The 22,127-nt window shown below is 44.0% G+C and overlaps 1 protein-coding gene across 3 annotated transcripts in view; it reads left to right on the top strand.

Annotated features, from left to right (window-relative positions):
* apbb1 (amyloid beta (A4) precursor protein-binding, family B, member 1 (Fe65)) overlaps positions 1-22,127 on the top strand; it is a 136,567-nt gene that overhangs the window by 92,009 nt on the left and 22,431 nt on the right. For all 3 annotated transcript variants that reach the window (XM_072576674.1, XM_072576673.1, XM_072576672.1), the window contains exons 7-10: positions 1,075-1,202; positions 6,825-6,939; positions 12,005-12,089; positions 17,922-18,005. In XM_072576674.1, the coding sequence (XP_072432775.1) occupies positions 1,075-1,202; positions 6,825-6,939; positions 12,005-12,089; positions 17,922-18,005 (412 nt within the window). The remainder of the gene's footprint in view (positions 1-1,074; positions 1,203-6,824; positions 6,940-12,004; positions 12,090-17,921; positions 18,006-22,127) is intronic.

Raw genomic sequence — 22,127 nt, 5'->3', positions numbered from 1 at the left:
CGATAGCTAATGCTTCCAATTAAACCTGGTGTTGTGAGATCTTTAATTGTGGATAAGATAGTTAGCCAACAGCTTTTCCCCTTTTTAGGAGAATATAAAACTAGAGGGCATAGGTTTAAGGTGACGAGGAGAGATACAAGACAGTCCAGAGAGGTAATTTTTTTCTCACACAGGGTGATTGAGTATCTGTAACAGGCTGCCAGAGACAGTAATAGAGGGAAGTACAATTTTGTCATTTGGAAAGGTGCATGGATGGGATACATATGAGGGGTATGGATCAAATGCAGGCAAATGAGACTAGTTTAATTGTGAAAACTGAACAACATGGACAGGTTGCGCCCAAGGGCCTGTTTCCATGCTGTAAACCTGTATGGCTCTATTGAGCTACATTTATCTGCCTTTATGGTAAAATGTAACAACCAAAAGTGCTAGCTATGAAGAGAGGTTGAGTAGGTTAGGTTTGTTTTCATTAGAAAAAAGGAGATTGAGGGAGGACCAGATTGAGGTTTATAAAATCATGAAAGGTATAGACAGGATGGATAGAGACTAACTTTTTCCCAGGGTGAAGAATTCAATAACGAGAGGTCACGCTTTCAAGGTGAGAGGTGGAAAGTCTAAGGGGGATACACGCAGCAAGTACTTCACACAGAGGGTGGTGGGTGTCTGGAATGCATTGCCAGCAGAGGTGGTAGAGGCAGGTACAGTAGATTCATTTAAGATATGTCTGGACAGATGCAGGAGTAGGTGGGGAGCAGAGGAATACAGATGCTTAGAAATTAGGCGACAGGTTTAGACAATACATTTGGATCGGCTCAGGCTTGAATGGCCTGTTCATGGGCTGTACATTTTCTTTGTTCTCTAACCAAAAAAAAATTAATGTACATAAATTAAGCACTTTTTTGTATCATACCTGATGATGTAGACAATAGTTCCAGGTCTTCCAGATCTGATGGTTAACTTTCTCATTGCTATTTGAGGAATTTGGCTGAATACAAAATGGCTGTTTCATTTCTTTGGGGAACAGCAACTATATTATCTGACAGTTGCTGGTTACACCATGCTTTTTCTTCCTAGGGTAAAGACATGCTGCTCCTGCTTGAGGATGACACACTGAACCTCATCGATCCCCTGGGCCAGAATCTGCTGCATACGCAACCGATTGTCAGCATCCGGGTATGGGGTGTCGGCCGGGACAGTGGGCGGTATGTAAAGATCGCAGCTCCCTTTGTGTGCTGTAACCCTGCACTCTCACTGTGCTGCCTTTACCCTTAGTTCATAGGTGAGTCAACTCTGACTTAGCTGTCTGCCCTTACACTCAATCCAAACCCTCGCTCCCTCCCAACCCAGGGGTTGGTGAGCACTTGCAGCAGCATTTCCACATCTGGAATTCCACAAACCCCTGCAGGGCCTATTGGATCCGTGTTAACAGAAGCATAGGAACAGGCCCTTCGGCCCTCCAAGCCTGTGCTGATCCATATCCTCTATCTAAACCTGCGCCTATTTTCTAAAGATCTGTATCCCTTTACTCCCTGCCTATTCATGTATCTGTCTAGATACATCATAAATGATGATATTTTTCCCCGCCCCTACCACCTCCACTGGCAATGCATTCCATGCGCCCACCACCCTCTGTGTAAAGAACTTTCCACACATATCTCCCCTAAACGTTTCCCCTCTCACTTTGAACTCATGATCCCCAGTAATGGAGACCTCCACTCTGGGAAAATGCTTCTCGTTATCCACCCTGTCTACACCTCTCATGATTTTGTCAGCCTCAATCAGGTCCCCCCCAACTGACTTCTTTCCAATGAAAATAATCCTAATCTACTCAACCTCTCCTCATAGCTAACACCCTCCATACCAGGCAACATCCTGGTGAACCTCCCCTGCACCTTCTCGAAAGCATTCCACATCTTTTTGGTAATGTGGCGACCAGAAATGTACGCAGTATTCCAAATGTGGTTGAACCAAAGTCTTATACAACTGTAGCATGACCTGTCAACTCTTGTACTAAATACCCCGTCCAATGAAGGAAAGCATGTGCCTTCTTGACCGCCTTACTGACCTGCGTTGCCACCTTCAGGGAACAATGGACCTGAACACCCAGATCTTTCTATATATCAATTTTCCCCAGGACTTTTCCATTTATTGTATAGTTCGCTCTTGAATTGGATTCTCCAAAATACATCACCTCTCAATTGTCTGGATTGAACTCCATCTGCCATTTCTCTGCACAACTCTCCAATCTATCTATATTCTGCTGCATTCTCTGATAGTCTCCTTCACTATCTGCTACTCCACCAATCTTAATGTCATCTGCAAACTTGCTAATGAGGCAACCTACACCTTCCTCCAAATCATATATGTACATCACAAACAGCAGTGGTCCCAGCACGAATCGCCTGTGGGTCGCCACTGGTCACAGGTCTCCATTTTGAGAAGCTCCCTTCCACTACTACTGTCTGTCCCCTGTTGCCGAGCCAGTTCTCTATCCATTTAGCGAGAACATCCTGGACCCCATGCGACTTCACCTCCTTCATCAGCCTACCAAGGGGAACCTTCTCAAATGCCTTACTAAAGTCCATGTATATGACATGTACATCCCTTCCCTCATCAATCAACTTTGTCACCTCTACAAAGAATTCTATTAAGTTTGTAAGTCATGACCTTCCCTGCTCAAAACCATGCTGCCTATCACTGATAAGCCCACTTTCTTCCAAATGGATATATATCCTATCCATTAGTAACTTCTCCAGTAGCTTTCCTACCACTGATGTCTGTAATTAACTGGATTATCCCTGCTACCCTCCTTAAACAAGGGGATAACATTAGCAATTCTCCAGTCCTCCAGGACCTCACCCATGTTCAAAGATGCTGCAAAGATATCTGTTAAAGCCCCAGCTATTTCCCCTCTCACGTCCCTCAGTAACCTGGGATAGATCCCATCCAGGCCTGGGGACTTGTCCACCTTAATACCTTTTAGAATACACAACACTTCCACCCTCCTTATGCCAACTTGCCCTAGAGTAATCAATGATCTATCCCTAATCTCAATATCTACCGTGTCCCTCTCCTCTGTGAATACCAATACAAAGTACTCATTAAGAATCTCACCCATTTTCTCTGACTCCACACATATCTTTCCTCCTTTGTCCTTGACTGAGCCAACCCTTTCCCAGGTTACCCTCTTGCTCCTTGTATATGAATAAAAAGCTATGGGGTTTTCCTTAACCCTGCTCGCTCAGGATATCTCATGACTCCTTTTAGCCCTCTTAATTCCTTGTTTCAGGTTGGTCCTACATTCCCAATATTCTGCCAAAACTTCGTCTGTCTTCAGTTGCCATGACTTTATGTACGCATGCTTTTTCCTCTTAGCTAGTCTCTCAATTTCACCAGTCATGCATGATTCCCTAATCTTGCCATTTTTATCCCTCCTTTTTACAGGAACATATCTCTCCTGACCTCTAATCAACCTCTTTAAAAGCCTCCCACATATTGAATGTGGATCTCCCTTCAAACAGCTGCTCCCAAACCACATTCCCTAGCTCCTCCTGAATTTTGCTATAGTTGGCCTTCCCCCAATTTAGCACTCTTCCTTTAGGACCACTCTCATCTTTGTCCATGTGTATTCTAAGACTTGTGAAATTGTGATCACTATTCCCAAAGTAATCTCCTACTGAAACTTCAACCACCTGTCTGGGCTCATTTCCCAACACAAGGTTCACTATGGCTCCTTCCAAGGTTGAACTATTTACATACAGCTCTAGAAAACCCTCCTGGATGCTCCTTACAAATTCTGCTCCAACCTGACCTCTAGCACGAAGTAAATCCCAGTCAATGTTGGGAAAATTAAAATCTGCTATCACCAGCACCCTGTAGCTCCTACATCTTTCAATGAACTCTCTACATACTTGTACCTCTATCTCATGTTCACTGTTGGGAGGCCTGTAGTACAGTCCAACATTGTTGCCACTGCCTTCCTATTTCTGAGCTTTGCCCATATTGCCTTACTGCTTGAGCCCTCCTTCAGCACAGCTGTGATATCCTCTCTGACCAATCATGCAACTCCTCCACCCCTTTTACCTCCCTCTCTATCCCCCCCAGAAGCATCTATATTCTGAGATATTTGGTTGCCAATCATCCCCTTTCCTCAACCAAGTCTCAGTGATAGCAAAAGCATCATATTCCCAGGTGCTAATCCAAGCCCTAAGTTCATCCGCCTTACCTACTATACTTCTGGCTTTAAAACAAATGCACTTCCGGCCACCAGTCCCTCTGCGTTCATCCTCCGCTTCCTGCCTACTCTTCCCCTTACTCACGCTGACTTCATTACCTAGTTCTTTACAGGCTTCAGTTACTATCTCGTCCCTGTCCACCAACCACCTCATTTGATTCCCACCCCCCTGTCACATTAGTTAAAACCCTCCCCAACAGCGTTAGCAAAAGCACCCCCAAGGACATTGGTTCCAGTCTGTCCCAGGTGTAGACGGTCCAATTTGTAATAGTCCCACCACCCCCAGAACCAGTCCCAATGTCCCAAAAATCTGAACCCCTCCCTCCTGCACCATCTCCCAAACCAGGTATTCATCCTGAATATTTTATCATTTCTACTCTGACTAGCACGTGGCATGGGTAACAATCCTGAGATTACTACCTCTGAGGTCTTACTTTTTAACTTGGTTCCTAACTCCCTAAATTCTGCTTGTAGGATGTCATCCCACTTTTTAACCTATATCATTGGTGCCTAGATGCACCACGACAACTGGCTGTTCACCCTTCCCCTTGACAATTTTCTGCAGTTTTTGAGACATCCCTGACCTGTGCACCTGGGAGACAACATACCATTCAAGCGTCTCATTTTCGACCACAGTACCGCCTATCTACTCCCCTTACAATTGAATCCCCTATGACTATAGCCCTTCCACTCTTTTTCCCGCCCTTCTATACAGCAGAGCCAGCCATGAACCTGGCTACTGCTGCCTTCCCCTGGTGAGCAATCAGCCCCAACAGTATCCAAAATGGTACATCTGCTTTGGCGGGAGATGACCGCAGGGGACACCTACACTGCCTTCCTGCTGTTTCTCAGTCTTTTGGTCACCCATTCCCTTTCTCCCTCAGTAATTATAATCTGCGATGTAACCAATTCACTAAATGTGCTATCCACAATCCCGTCAGCATCGCGGTTGCCCCAAAGTGAGTCTATCTGCAGCTCCAGAGCCATGATGCAGTCTAACAAGAGCTGCAACTGAGCACATGCCTAGAAGAAAGCCAACTGAGATCTACTGAACCAGTTGCTGTGTTATTTCCCCTGAGAGAGAGGGAACTGGAAGGCACCAATCAGTGTACACATATCTCACTGCGAGAAAGAGAGGGGACTGAGAGATACCAGTCAATGTACAGATATCCCCTGAGAGAGAGGACTAGGAGCGCAAGAACAGTAGTTGGCCATTCAGCCCCTCAACTGTTCCATCATTCAGTGAGATCATGGCTGATCTGTGGCCTAACTCCATATATCTGCCTTTGGCCCATATCACTCAGTTTTTTGTTAAGCAAAAGTATTATCTTAAGATTACAACTGATCCAGCATCCACTGCCATGTATGGAAGAAAGTTTTAAACATCTAACACCCTTTGTGTGTAAAAGTGAGAGATACCAGACATTCTTCAGATCTCCTGGGAGAGGAAGGGATTGAGAGTCCAGTCAGTGTACAGATAACTCCCTTGGCAGTGGCATACTGTGACTGTCCTGCTATTGTGCAGTGTTAAGGTTGTTTTTTGCATGGTGCAATGATCTAATTTGGTTTTTCTCTCCTCTGGCTGATCTGGCTGTGATGCAGTGAGAGGTACAGTATTTGAGCCTCCATTTCTCACATTCTTCACCTCATTGTGTCATCTTCCAATCTTCATGAACACATTTTTAATAAAACTAGTCTCCTGAAATAGAATCTGCTGCATTTGTTCCTAGATACTGCCTGCCCATACATCGCATTCATTTTCATTCCTTTGCTTCCTGTGTGTAAATTCCCCTTGGTATCCACCCTGTGATGTTGGTTTAGACTGGACACAAAGCTGCCATCCAGTCTCCCAACTCCAGCCATATCTGATACCTGTAGCCTCAAGTCCTATCTCACCTTTATTGTGTTCTTCTGTATTGGCACTCAGTAAAAGCTTGTAGTTGACTGAATGTGCTGTTTGTGGCTTAGTGAGGAATAATGGTGTAAATGCAGAGTCAGAAGTTCATAGGTTCAAACCCCACCCTGACACAAGGGCAAAATCCAGGCTGCCACTCAGTGCAGTACTAAGGGAATCTGTCAGAGGGCCATTTTTCAGGCAAGGACCCCAAGTTTCTTTTCATGAATGTGAGAATCACCATTGAATTATTTCACACAAAAGTGGGGAGTTTTCTCTGGTTACTGGTTCAACATTTATCCCCCAATTAACAGCAGGAAAACAAGTGACCCATTGGGGTTGTCAGATTTCTGTTTGTGGGAGTTTCTGAGCGCCATTTGGCTGCAACCTTTCCTGCAGCAGTAATGGCACTTCAAAACATACATCATTGGCTGTGAAGCACTTTGGGATTTCCTGAGGTGGTGAAAGGTGATGTTTGAAATGCAGTTCTTGCCTTTCTTTATTTTGAAACTTCCCTAATTTGTAGCCCCGTATTTTAGTATTATTTTTATTATTCCTAATGAGACAGTGTCTACAAACACTCTGCTTATTCAACACAATCTTAGTGGAGTCAGGTTATAAGTTCAGTTTCTGTCACTTGTCCATCTTATCTCTCTCTCTCTAGGTATTTTAATAAGTTCTATGCTTTGTTTTTAGGGATTTTGCCTATGTCGCCAGAGACAAACTGACACGTGTATTGAAATGTCACGTATTCCGCTGTGACATGCCAGCAAAGGCCATTGCCACCAGATTGCATGAAATCTGCTCAAAGGTATTGATCATCCACAGTCTCACTGGCTGGTCTGTGCGTGAACCTGACCACCCCCAGTACACACAGTCCATGAGCCATACCTGTGTCACTGGGACTAACTGAGAGCTTGCTGCTTATACTTTAACTGTACAACCTCCTATTGTTAATAAATTCAGAATAGATTCTCAGACTAGGCAGCAGAAAGATCACTTACCTATCCATTAAATCTATACGCCACACCAATATTGAAAATACTTTAACAATGAATTGCTTTCACAATGAGACATTAAAAATAAGCACAGCAAGATCCCACCAGCAAAACTGAAATGACTAGCCAATTTGTTTTCATATTTGAGAATGAAATTTAAACTAAGGGCCCCATATGTTTCCTCAGATCAATGTAAAATGTCACTATTTCATAGAGGAGCAAGGAAGTGTCTCTCCCAGCGTTTTGGCCATTGGTTATCTCTCAGTCAACATCATTAAAACAGATTAGCTGGTGGTTATATGTGAATTTATGGGATCTTGCTCTGCACAAACTGACATCTAAAAAAAAATTAATTCATGGCATGAAAGTGTTGCTGGGGGATCTGGAATCACATGTAGGCCAGAGCAGGTGAGAATGGCAGATTAGTGAACCAGATGGATCTTTCCTCTCAGTCAACAATGAATTTGTGGACACCATTAGTCACTTGATTCCAGATTTTTATTGAATTCAGATTCTACCATCTGCCATGGCAGAATTCAAACCGAGGTCCCCAGAACGTTACCTGAATCTCAGGATTAATAGTCCAGCAATAATACCACTAGGCTGTCACCTTCCCCCCCCTCTATTTCTAGCATGTTTCTCCTCTCATTAAAACAATGACTGCACTTTAAATCACTCCATTGGCTCTAAAGGAATTTGGGACATCCTGAAGGAAGCAAGGGATAAACTAGGAAACTAAAGACCAGTCAGTCTTACCTCAGTGGTGGGGAAGTTATTGGAAGCAATTCTGAGGGACAGAATTAATCAGCATTTGGAGAGGCAGGATTAATCAAGAACAGTCGACATGATCTAGTTAAGGGAAGGTTATGTCTGATTAACTTGGTTGAATTTTCAAAGAGGTGACCAGGAGTGTAAATGGCAAGGCTTTTGACAAGGTCCCAAATGGGAGACTGATCGCAAAGATTAGAGAGCATGGAATCCAAGGAAATTTGGCAAATTGGCTCCACTGTTGGCTGAGAGGCAGGAAGCAGAGGATGATGGTTGAGGGTTGTGATTAGAAGCCTCTGTCCAATGGGCTCCAACAGGGATCAGTACTGGGGTCCTTGCTGTTTGTGGTTTATAAAAAGGATTCAGACTTGAATGTAGGAAGGTTGATCAGCAAGTTTACAGATGATACAAAGATTAGTTGGAATAGTGTTGGAGTACAAGAGGATATGGATGGGCTGGGCAGATTAGATTTATCAGCATAAAATATAATTCAGTCCAGATGTATGAGAGGTAATGTACTTGAGCAGGACAAACAAAAGACAAGGGAATATATGATAGGAGAAAGTGAGCACTGGAGATCAGAATCAAAACGTGTGGGGCTGGAAAAGCACAGCAGGTCAGGCAGTATCTGAGGAGCAGGAGAGTTGATGTTTTGAGCATAAGCTCTTCAACAGGAATGTTGACACTTTGAACATAAGCTCGTCAAAACGTTGATTCTCCTGCTTCTCAAATGCTGCTTTACTGGCTGTGCTTATCCAGCACCACACTTTGACAAGGGAATACATGATGAACGGTGGGACTCTGGGCAGCACTGATGATCAAAGGGACCTTGGTGTGCATTTATACTGGTCCCTTAAGGTATCCTTCAGGTGGCTAAAGTGGTTAAGAAAGGATATAGTATATTGGCCTTTATTAGTTGAGGCATAGAGTTTAAGAGCAGGGAGGTTATGCTGGAACTGTATAAAACTTTAGTTAGTTCACAGCTAGAATATTGTGTGCAGTGCTGGAATCCACACGATAGAAGGGATATGACTGCGCTGGGGAGGGCACAGAGGAAATTTACCCATGTTAGTGAGTTTCCGTTATGATTAGATTAGATTACTTACAGTGTGGAAACAGGCCCTTCGGCCCAACAAGTCCACACCGACCTGCCAAAGTGCAACCCACCCATACCCCTGCATTTACCCCTTACCTAACACTACAGGCAATTTAGCATGGCCAATTTACCTGACCCCCACATCTTTGTACTGTGGGAGGAAACCGGAGCACCCAGAGGAAACCCACGCAGACACGGGGAGAATGTGCAAACTCCACACAGTCAGTCGCCTGAGGCGGGAATTGAACCCGAGTCTCTGGCGCTGTGAGGCAGCAGTGCTAACCACTGTGCCACCGTGCTGCCCACAGAAGAGAAATTGGACAGACTGGGGTTGTTTTCCTTAACATTGAGGAGATTGAGATATTCCATGACACAGATATAAAATTATGAGGAACATAGGTAAGGTAGACGAAGAACTTTAACCTTTTGTGGAGGGATCAATGACAAGGCAATGTAGATTTAAGGAAAGGGGCAGAAGGCTTAGAGGAGATATGAGGAAAAACATTTTCACTCAGAGGGTGGTGGGAATCTGGAACTCACTGTGAGGGTGGGAGAGGCAGGAACCCTCAGAACATTGAAAAAGTATTTAAATATACATTTGTAATGACAAGTCAGTAGACCAAGTGTTGGAAATTGTGGTGAGAATTGTTAGGTGTTGTTTTTGACACACATAATGGACCTTGAGGGCCTTTTTCTGTGCTGTTGATCTTTGTCTATAAGGTTTGGAAGGTGTTACGAAAATGTAAGCTTTTCATTTTGTTTCAGCGACCATACTTTACATTGATACTGATAGACCATAGGACTTCAGTTTAAAGTCTCACCTGAAGGTCAACACCTCTACAGTGTAGCATTCCCCTCAGCACCGCCCTGGGCTGTGGATAATGATTTCCAGCCCTGGAGTGGGATCTGATCAGTGCAATGCATATTATTAAATGTGAAGCAACAGCTGAGAATTGTTACCAGCTTTTAACAGCTATATTTGCTATGGGAGACACAAAACAAAGCTTGGAGTTCTAGCGAAGGTAGGGAGAAGCTTTTTTCAATGGCAAAAGGGTGATGGTAACAAGAGGTTAGAGATTTAAACTATTTAGCAAAAGACTCAGGCATGAGATGAGATGTTTATTTTACACTGGGAATTGTGATGTGGAATATTCTGCCTGAAATGGTGGCTGGAGCAAATTCAACAATAGCTTTTCTGAAGTGAATAAAAGAAAACTTGTAGCTTCTGTCATGGCTACTAAATATCCCAAATTACTTTACAACCAATGAAGTGCTTTGGGAGGTGTAGTGACAGTGTGGAATAGGCAGCAGGTAATGGATAAATATGGAGACGGTTCTTGGTAAAAGGGGCAAAAGACTAATTGACCAACTCCCTCAAAGAATAAGCTCAGGCACGATTTGTCCGACCTCTTTTTGTGCTGTCTGATTTTAAGAAATGAGAGGTGTATAGGGTTCTTGGTTCTGGTGCAGGCTGCAGGGATAGTCAGCAAGAAGGGGAATCCTGATCTGGGAACTTGTAACATCATTTGTACTGAGCAGGCCGGAGATAAACATGCTGACACTAGTCTGTCCTCTGCCTCTTGCCTGACATCGCCCAAACCTCCTCAAAAGAATTGAGTTTGTTCTGTTGTAATCTCGTAGAATGGTTTCAATCATCTGAGAGGAATTTCTAGAGTGTTCTTTTCCTTTTATTGGTCCAGATTTATTTAGATTTCCTTGCCTCTCCTAAGAGACCGTTTCTATTAGTTCCTTTGTTTCCAGTCTTCCCAGGTTCTGTCTCCACACTTGGACTGTGGCGGTTAGCCACTCCACTTTGACCACCCCTCCAACGCATCTCGTCCACATCCCGCAATGCCCTCCAACGCATCTCGTCCACATCCCGCAACCGCAATTTCCCTTCCCACGTGGTTAAAGATGCCCTCCAACGCATCTCGTCCACATCCCGCACCTCCGCCCTCAGACCCCTCCCCTCCAACCGTAACAAGGACAGAACGCCCCTGGTGCTCACCTTCCACCCTACCAACCTTCACATAAACCAAATCATCCGCCGACATTTCCGCCACCTCCAAACAGACCACACCACCAGGAATATATTTCCCTCCCCACCCCTTTCCGCCTTCTGCAAAGATCGTTCCCTCTATGACAACCTGGTCAGGTCCACGCCCCCCTACAACCCACCCTCCCATCCTGGCACTTGCCCCTGCCACCGCAGGAACTGTAAAACCTGTGCCCACACCTCCTCCCTCACCTCCATCCAAGGCCCTAAAGGAGCCTTCCACATCCATCAGAGTTTTACTTGCACATCCACTAATATCATTTATTGTATCCGTTGCTCCCGATGCAGTCTCCTCTACATTGGGGAGACTGGGCCCCTCCTAGCAGAGCGCTTTAGGGAACATCTCCAGGACACCCGCACCAATCAACCACACTGCCCCGTGGCCCAATATTTCAACTCCCCCCCCCCCCCCCCCCCCCCTCCCACTCTGAGGAGGAAATGGAGGTCCTGGGCCTCCTTCACCGCCGCTCCCTCACCACCAGATGCCTGGAGGAAGAACGCCTCATCTTCTGCCTCGATACACTTCAACCCCAGGGCATCAATGTGGACTTCAACAGTTTCCTTATTTCCCCTTCCCCCACCTCACCCTAGTTCCAAACTTCCAGCTCAGCACTGTCCCCATGACCTGTCCAGACTTGTCCTACCTGCCTATCTCCTTTTCCACCTATCCACTCCACCCTCTCCTCCCTGACCTATCACCTTCATCCCCTCCCCCATTCACCCATTGTACTCTATGCTACTTTCTCCCCACCCCCACCCTCCTCTAGCTTAACTCTCCACCCTTCAGACTCACTGCCTTTATTCCTGATGAAGGGCTTTTGCCCAAAACGTCGATTTCGCTGCTCCTTGGATGCTGCCTGAACTGCTGTGCTCTTCCAGCATCACTAGTCCAGAATCTGGTTTCCAGCATCTGCAGTCATTGTTTTTACCCAACTGATGCACCACTCTTTTTCCACAGATCATGGCTGACAGGAAAGATACGAAGACCTCAATGAATGGGATCCTATTTGACCATTCAAAGCTTGTTGATGTCCCATTCCAAGGTACTGTCTGATTATAGGCACAGAAACAGCTCTGCTGTAGCACTGAAACAAAAACAGAAATGATTGGAGAAACTCAGCAAGGCTGCAAGCACCTATAGAGAGAAAGCAGAGTTAATGTTTCTAGTCCAGTGACCATTCTTCAGGTCTGCAGACCGCAACATTAACTTTGCTTTCTCTCCACAGATACACTCAGAATAATGTATTCTCTAGCAATTTCTGTTTTACTTTCAGATTTACAACATCTGCAGTCCTTTGTATTACTTTGTTATATTTCTTTCTGTTGGAGCATCACCTGTTGTAACTATGTGTTGGGATTGTATCCTGCACACCTCCATGTAACCTGACAACCTATAAATGGTTTGTGCTCATCATGGTGAATCCATTGGAGATTGAAGTTGGAATATTTAGTCCTTACGGTTCAGCATGAGCAGTATATTTGACAGTACATACAAAGCAGCAGCAGAAGTAGATTATTTAACCTTGAATCTGTTGTGCAATTTAAAAAGACCATGGTTGTTGATCTTATCCAAATTCTACATTCCTGTCAACCCTGATGAGCAGTATTTTACCTCTAAGCTGTGCAGCTGCTCGAAGGATCCCTCCACTGTTCCACATGTGCTGATTAGGGTGATCCGATAGTGACATCCAGTTGCAGAAGTTAATGTTGTGCATGGACCTTCAGCTTCACCACTATATCCAGGCTTTTCAATAATCTTTAAATTTCAATCACATTCCCCCCTCATCCTTCTAAACTCAGTACAGACCCAGATTCCTCAACAACTCCTCGTAGACAACCCCTTAATCACCTAATTGGATCATTCTAGTAAACCTCATCTGGACCTCCTCCAGTGCCAGTACATCCTTCATAGGTACAGGGTCCAAAGCTGCTCATAGTATTCCAAATGCAGTCTAACCAGAGCTTTATACAACCTCAGCAGCACATTGCATTCTAGCCCTCTTGAAATGAATGTTAACATTGCATTTGCCTTCCTAACTTCCAAATGAACCTGCATGTTAACCTTCAGATTTTCTGAATAGGACTCCCAAGTCCCTTTGCTCTTCAGATTTCTGAAGCCTTTCTCCATTTAGACAATAGTCTATGCCTCTTCTTCCTACCAAAGTGCATAGCCTCACACCACCTCACACTATATCCCATCTGCCCCTTCTTTGCCCACTGTCTGAGTATGTACACATTCTGCTGCTGCCTCCCTGCTACCTCAACTCTACATGTCTCTCCATCTATCTTTGTGTCATTTGCAAACTTAGCAACAATTCCCTCAATTTCTTCGTCCACATCCTTCATGTATAACGTGAATAGTTGTGGTCCCAACACAGACCCCTGCACTTCTACTAGTAACCAGCTGTCATCTTGAAAAAGACCCCTTTATTTCTACTCTCTGCCTTCTGCCAGTCAGCTAATCCTCTATTCATATTAACAGCATTTAGCAGTCTCCTGTGCTGCACCTTGTCAAAGGCCTTCTGGAAATCCAAATAGATGACGTTCACTGACATTGTCCTTTGTCGAACTTACCTCCTTAAAGAATTCTAATATATTTGTCAGGCATCACTTCCCATTGATGAACTGTATTTTTCCATGCACTTCCAAGTACTTCAAAATCCCACCCTTAATAATGGATTCTAAAATCTTACCAATGATCGAGGTCAGTCTAATTGGTCTCTAGCTTCCTGTTTTCTGCCTCCCTCCTTTTTTTAAACACGGGTGTTACATGAGCCATTTTCCAGTCCTTCAGGACCTCCCTGAGTGCAGTGATTCCTGAAATATTACCAAAGCCTCCACTATCTCCTCAGCTATCTCCTTTGGAACCTTGGGCTGTAGTTCACTTTGTCCTGCAACCAGCACCTGCTCCTTAGTGTTGGACTCTCTTGAAGTGCTGGTTGCTGCTGGTGTTTTCCACTGTGAAAACTAATCTAAAGTACCTATTTAGTTCTTCTACCATGTCTTTGTTTCCCATTCCTGCCTCTGCAGCCTCATTTTCCAGCAATGCAAGGTCCACTTTTGCCTCTCTCTTACATTTCAGATATCTAAAAAAAAATCTTGCATTTTTCTTCCATATTACAATGGGCGGCACAGTGGTTAGCACTGCTGCCTCACAGCGCCAGAGACCTGGGTTCAATTCCCAACCTCTGGCAACTGTCTGTGTGGAGTTTGCACATTCTCCCTGTGTCTGCGTGGGTTTCCTCCGGGTGCTCCGGTTTCCTCCCACACTCCAAAAATGTGAAGGTTAGATGAATTGGCCATGCTAAATTGCCTGTAGTGTTAGGTGAAGGGTTAAACGTAGGGGAATGGGTCTGGGTGGGTTGTTCTTCGGAGGGTCAGTGTGGACTTGTTGGGCCGAAGGGCCTGTTTCCACACTGTAAGTAATCTAATCTAAAAAAATTACCAGCTGGCTTACTCTTAACTTCTGTCTTCTCCTTCTATTTCTTTTTACAGTTATTCTCTGCTGATTTTAAAAGGCTTCCCAAATCTTTGCCACATTAAATGTTTTTTATTTTGCTTTTATGCTGAGACTGACTTCCCTTGTCAGCCATGGTTGCCTTGTTCTCCCCCTCATATGTTTCTTCTTCCTTGGGATGAGTTACTGCTGTCCCTCCTGAATTATCCCCAGAAATTCCTGTCATTGCTGCTCTACAGTCTTGCTGTTACACCTGATTCTAGCAAATCCCTTTTAAACTGCAGAGTGAATTCTATGGCTTTTGCCCCATACTGCTTCTGCTGTGAGAATTTCCCTCCATTCCTGTTTCCTTTAAACCTCTTAATTTACACCTATTACTAGAGTGTTTCTAATATTGTCTGTGCTGACGACAGAATCAAAATATTTTTCAATTCATCTGTCACTTCCTTATTATCTACTATTAACACACCATTCTTATTGTCTAAAGAATCAACACTCATTTTTAGATTAGATTAGATTAGATTACTTACAGTGTGGAAACAGGCCCTTCGGCCCAACAAGTCCACACCCTTATCTTTTTTAAACACCTGTAGAAGCTGTTGCTATTGTCTCTACGTTCCTAGCTTCCCTTCATACTGTGATCTTTTTCCTCCTGTTTAACCTTTTAGTTATTCTCTTCCATTCTTTATGCTCTATCCAATCACCTGACCTGCCACTCATCCCTGCAGGTTTACGCTGCTTCTTTAATTTTGATCCTTTCCCTAACTTCATTAGTTAACAGCAAATGGTGGGTCCTTACCTTTGAATGATTTTTTTAATGGTGAACAAAAGACCTCAAGAATTTACTTATTCTAAGTATCCCAGTATCCCAACATGTCCCCTTAAATGTCTAACACCTTGATCTATTCCTTGGCCTACAATACAGGTTCGCTTCAGCTAGCTCATTTCTCATGCCCTCATAGTGCCCTTATTTAGGTTTCAAATGCTAGTCTTAAACCTAATCCTCTCCCTTTCACACAGGATGTAAAATTTAATCATACTGTGGTCTTTGGAACCTAGCTGTGCCTTCATTCTGAAGTTGCGATTAATTCTGTCACATTCCACAAGACCAAGTGTAATATAACCTGCTCTCTTGGTCTGTGCAGCGTGTACTGCTCTGAGAAACAATCTCTCAATCATTCTATGGAACTCCTTATTCAGTCTACTACTACCAATCTGATAGTTTCAGTTCATTTGTAGATTAAAATTGCCCATAATTAATGCCATCCCTTTATCGTTGCTTTAGATCCTGTCATGTGTGGATGTGCAGTTGTCTCTGGGTTCTTTGCAAATGCACCTTCCCTGAAAAACCCAGTGTCAATGATTCTTTGTGATGCTGTTCAAGAGGACAGCCATATGTAACACTGGATTCACAGCAAGGATCTTTCCAGGGGTATGCAGTTTCCTTTCCTTCAGTAGGAATTACTCCAAACAATTTCCAATACACTAAAACAAAAAAAACCTGCAGATTCTGGAAATCTGAAACAAACCAAAATTGCTGGAGAAACACAGCGGGTACAGCAGTGTCTGTAGAGAGAGAGAGAGAGAGAGAGAGAGAGAGTGCAAAGTCAAGTGTTTCATATCCAGTTCTGATGAAGGGTCACTAGACCCGAAACGTTGATTCTGCTTTCACACCACAGTGGGAAACCCAGTGGTAAAGACAGTAAGCTGCTTCCCTGAAGTGAGTTCGAGCAAACTACATGAGCAATTATGGCATAGGGATAGCAAGCCAAACCAAATCAGCTCACTATCACTGGATTCACAGCACGGTGAAATTAAAACATTCAATGATCCTCAATTTCTCAATTGTTCCTTACTGGACTTTGCAAATAACAAATTTTGGACACTGAGTTTATAACTTCAACAAAAAATAGCAATTTATTATGAAGAATGTAACTTTAGCAGAACACAGATAAACTACAAGGCAATCTAATCTTAAAACTCACTAATCTAATTAATACTTACAATCTAATCCCAATGTCTTCTGATCAAAAACCTCCATTCTCACACCAACAGATAGACACAACTAAGAGATAAATTGAAAAGGTAAGTAAAAGAATCATAATTTACCAGTTTGATAACTGTTTCAATAGTGAATACTATGCCTACATGAAATCCTTCATCCTGATGGGTTGTATATAGGGCTGGATAATCCCAAAGTCACTAGTCCCTGCAAGCTGCTGCTTCAGCAGGCTCCTGGAGGTTTTTGTTCGACTCTCACAGGCGGAGACTCTTTTGTCTGAGCTTTGAATAAGTCGATAACTGGAAAATAATGAGTGGGAGGGGGGATGGGTGTGAAGGGTGGGTGGAAGGCAGTGTGTGCAAAACCGAAACCTACCCAATCCGGAAACGTAACCAGTTCCAAGACAAAACTGCCCCCTACCACAAGCCCAATCAGAGCCTGTTCACTTTGTTTTTATCCCTTTAACATTCTCTATGATTGGCTGGTCACATTCTCTATGATTGGCTGGTCACATTCTCTATGATTGGCTGGTCATCACCACTCCTCCTTTGACCAATTCAACATCCAACCAGCTGCCAGACCCTGAGCACAGGCACATCCTGGTGCTGAAACAATTACATGCCCTCCCCTAACCAACATTATCTTTCCAGGCCAGTTCCCAAACATAAACATCTGTCTTTTGTGTTCTCTTTTTTTAAAAAAAACAAGCTGCTGCTCAAAGTTCAATTCTTAATTGCAACTCTCAGTTCCCAACCAAAAAGGAGAAAAATAAAAGCAGTGATGGGTCTCAACAATGGAACCAGGTGTTTTCCAAGAAATAATTGTTCATAAATGTTTCAAGTTTTTGATTTATTTTTTAAAAATAAAGCAATCTAGGTTTTTTTTTTCTCTCTCTCTCTCAAGCACGCATGCGCACACACACACACAAATTACTGGAAAAACTGAGCAGGTTTGGCAGCATTGGCAAAGAGTTAATGTTTCGGGTCCGGTAACCCTTCCTCAGAATAGGTATTTCCATATTCAAGTTAACAAAAAATATTAAATATAATGCCTTCATTACATCAGTTCTGTCTTCAGACCCTCATAGTAATCTTCTTTAGGTTAAAAGCACTCACCTTCAATCCGCATGTTTGATGCTGTTTGATCAGTCATTGTTCCAGCCCCTGCATAATGTTGATGTTCTCTGGCTTGGGTTAGTGCTGGCACTGATGAGACCCTAAGAGGGAACAGTAAATTGCAAACATCATTTGAATGAGGATTAAATCTGGTGTTACTGCTGTATCATTGTTGTCATTGATGAATTTCCTCAGTTGTTCCTTGTGGGAGCGTTACTGTGTTTTAGTCACCATGTCTTTATGTGAGCTTTGTACCATCTAAACTTCCCTTCTGTCTTATCTTGTGTTCCCCTGTCTGCAGTGGAGTTTCCAGTGCCCAAGAGTGAGCTTGTTCAAAGATTCCAGGTGTTGTACTTGGGAAATATTGCAGTGACCAAGCCTGTAGGTAAGAAAGGAAACTTGTTGCTTGTTTCTAAGCTTCATCTTTGGCAATTATTTATAATGGCAACGAATGGAGATGAGGAATGGGATCTGCTCCTCACTCCAACCCTACCTAGTCCTCCACATCTATTGTTCTTGATTAGAGATTATAATAAATCTGCTCCTCCACTTTGTCACTACCTTCTTGCTCCTGTCATCAACATTTAATTTACTGTTAATTCTGTCTTCACTGTGTGTGCCACTTTTTAATCATTTTCTTTTCCCAGAATGATCTCCACTCTTTGTACAATTGTGTGTGTGGGTTACCTGCATGTTTTATATAACGGTTCAGTTACAACCTTTAGGAGAGAGTCTTCTGATTTGGTCAGTGTTCAGGAACAGGATTGTGATGATCTGTAAAGTGGCAAAGGAGTCCCAGAAATAGGAGTTTCGGAATCTCAGCTTTTGCCATTCCCCTTCAGGTTTCAGGATCCTAAACAGAAATTGATGAAAAAGTTTAGCAGCTCTGGAAACATCTGTGGGGAGAAATCAGAGTTCATGTTTCCAGTCCAGTGACCGTTCTTCAGAATCCTTTTTCCAAATCCTTTCAGGATCCTTTAACTTGTCTAGTTAAGAGTAAGGACTGTAGTGTGCACAAAGTAACTTTCTGTGATGTTGCGGAACAGGAATTCATTCAAGTACATGAACAAGAGGAATGTGGTCGTTGTTGGCAACTGTGAGGTGAGAGTGATTGACCCCATTCTGTGCAGTGAGTAATGAGAATCCACGTGGCTGTGTTATCGTCCCAGTGCCAGGATTCAGGAAATGCTCAGGGCTGCAGAGCAATCTATAATGGATGGGGCAGGGTCTCCTCATTATGGTCCATAGGACAGAAGAAGGACAAAGAAAGAAGTTATGCACAGTGGGTCGGCAGAACTATGCCCCTGATTACAAAATTGGTGAAAACTGACATAGGCAAGCAAGTTTAAAGATTGAAAATCTGGTGCAGTAGAAGTTGGCTTGGTTTGTGGGGCACCAGCACCAATTCTGTGGAGAGCTGGGGCTGTATTGTTGGAGCAGTCTGCACCTTTCTCATGGCAGGAGCAGTGTTCTAATGAGCCATATAACTAGGGAAATATCATTTTAAACTGAAACCGTGGGATAAGAGAGAAAAGTTTGGGCAATGTGGTAAATCAAACAGAGCAAGAGGAAAAATATGTTGTAAATAATACTCGATTAAAAACAAATTACTGCGGATGCTAGAATCTGAAAGAGAAAATGCTGGAAAATCTCAGCAGCTTTGACAAAGGGTCAGTTGGACTCGTAATGTCAGCTCTTTTCTCTCCTTACAGATGCTGCCAGACCTGCTGAGATTTTCCAGCATTTTCTCTTTTGTGAATAATAAACTGACTGTGGTGTCAGAGAGAGAGTTTCAATGTAGTTGTAAATCAATGGATAAGGCCAGAGGTAACAAAACTGAAGGCTTGACAACTGAGTGCACTTGAAATCTGTCTATATCTGCAGTATTTGAAACATACAGGATGAACTGAGTGCAATAAAGAAATGTAATCTGTTAGCTATGACTGCAGGTTGACGTAGATTGAGATCTGAATATTGAAGGATTTGTAATACTTAGGAAGAGCAGGAATCTGGGAAAAGGAGGAGCAGTGGTTTTGTTAGTCAGTGATGGTATCAGCACAGTGGAGAGGACAGAGTGAAGGTGGTGTGTTAATGTCCAGAAACCATGGGAACAGTGTGAATCGTCTGAGATGCTATCCTGAAGGCAGGAATATCGGAAAATGTGATGAATCTGGGTTGGGGGAGGGGAGAAGCTGGGATGGTTAGAGAGGGCAAGGGGTCAGGGAGGGCAGGGGACTTGGGAGTCCCGGTGGGGTGGAAGGGGGTTCAGAAAGGGTGGAGGGGACAGAGAGGGCAGGGGACTCAGGTGGGGGTGAAGGGGGCTGGAGGGGGCAGAGAGGGAGGGGGTCCCCAAGGGGGTCAGAGAGGGCTCAGGTGGGGCTGGGGGATCAGAGAGGGTGGGGAGGGGTCAGAGAGGCTGGGGGGTCCTGGAGAGGGGCATGGGGTCAGAGAGTGAGGGAGCCTGGGAGGGGGGGTGCATTCACAGAGGGCTGGGTGTCGCCGGTCAGAGAGGGCAGGTGGGAGGGGGGGGGGGGGGCCCTGGGGCAGAGGGTCAGAGGGTCCGAGAAGGGGGGGGGGAAGCGTCATAGAGGGTTACAGTTTGTGGTCACAGAGGGAGTGGGTGATGATTGGTGGTTATTGAAGGAGGGAGTAATCTTTAAAGTTAAAAATCACACGATACCAGGTTATAATTCAACAGGTTTACTTGGAAGCACTAGCTTTTTGAGTGCTGCTCCTTCATCAGGTGGTTGTGGAGAATAAGATTGTAAGACACAGAATTTATAGCAAATGTTTACAGAGTGATATAACTGAAATTATATCTTGAACTGCTTTCAGTTATTTCATATGTAAATCACAGAACTTCTTAAAAGTTACATTCTCAAGTTAACTTTATCTGGGCCAACATGACACTAATTGTTAATGCATTTAAAGTGTGAGGTGCCCTGTGTAAGACTGTGTCTAGTCTAAAAAAACAGATTTACAGGATCTTGCATGAATTCATGCAGTGTTTCTGCAAGCTAAAATGTAATTCTGCAAGTACAAATTCACCCCACATGCCGAATTATATTTTATTTTGCTCAAAAACTGCATGAATCCATGTAAGATTCTGTAAATCTGTTTTTTTAGATGAGAATCAGTCTGACCATTGTGGCACAGACAGCCTCAACAGGGGAGCTCACATCTTCAATGCATTATCTGGGCCAGTTGTTAAAGTTCACTTGAGAATGTAACTAAAAAAGTTCTGCGATTTACAGATGAAAGAACTGAAACCAGCATGTTCATTCTCAATGATGAGAGATTTACTCCACAACCACCTGATAAAGGAGCAGTGCTCTGAAAGCTAGTGCTTCCAAATAAACCTGTTGGACTATAACCTGGTGTTGCATGATTTTTAACTTTGTCCACCCCAGTCCAACACTGGCACCTCCAAATCAGGAGTAATCGTTCACAGTTACAGAGGACAGGGATGGTGCTGAGTGAGACACTCCTCGTCCTGAATCTTAGATACTATAAGCAGCTTCTGGAGATGGAGACCCCATCTGAAATCATTCAGGAGCACAAGTGATGGATTAGATTAGATTACTTACAGTGTGGAAACAGGCCCTTCAGCCCAACAAGTCCACACCGCCCCGCCGAAGCACAACCCACACCATACCCCTACATTTACCCCTTACCTAACACTACGGGCAATTTAGCATGGCCAATTCACCTAACCTGCACATCTTTGGACTGTGGGAGGAAACCCACGCAGACACGGGGAGAATGTGCAAACTCCACACAGTCAGTCACCGGAGGTGGGAATTGAACCCGGGTCTCTGGCGCTGTGAGGCAGCAGTGCTAACCACTGTGCCACCGTGCCGCCCACAATGGAAAGGAAATGTAATGTTTCTCATCCTTTAATATGGTTACCCCTTACTTCACTTGCATTTAAGCCTAGAATACAATGATAGGGCATAAAGAGAGAGGCCATTCAGCCCACCATGACATCTCAGCTCATCTAATCAGCTCCAGGTTAAAGGTATCTGCCAACCCATGACTTGTCAGTTAGCCTCCTATGACAGGTTCTCTCTTCCTGCCTCTGTATTCTGGCATCTTCCCTCACAAGGCAACTAATCACATCCCTATGGTCACTCAGTCGCCCTCTCTGACTTGAACATGTACACAAATATACAGCAGTAGCAGCTCATCGAACCTCCTTAATAACATCAAGACTGATCTGATTGTGACATCAAATCCCATCTACCCTGAGAACACTTCACCCTGTTGCTATCCATACAAATGCCAGGCTATGACCAACCCCTATAAAAGACAATTTCACCATTGCCTTTGACAATCAATGGAGTTCACATCACTGAATCTCCCAGTATAAACATCTGGGGGCTATCATTGACCAGAAACACAGCCTGAACTCGTAACATAAACACAATGGTGACAAGGGCAAGTCAGAGGTTAGGAATGCTGTGGCAAGTAACTCCCCTCCTGACTCCCCAAAGCCTGTCCACCATCT

Source organism: Chiloscyllium punctatum, chromosome 9 (assembly GCF_047496795.1).
Source record: "Chiloscyllium punctatum isolate Juve2018m chromosome 9, sChiPun1.3, whole genome shotgun sequence".
Taxonomy (NCBI): Eukaryota; Metazoa; Chordata; class Chondrichthyes; order Orectolobiformes; family Hemiscylliidae; genus Chiloscyllium; species Chiloscyllium punctatum.
Note: the sequence above shows the minus strand (reverse complement) of the source record. Positions and strands in the feature narration are given on the sequence as shown.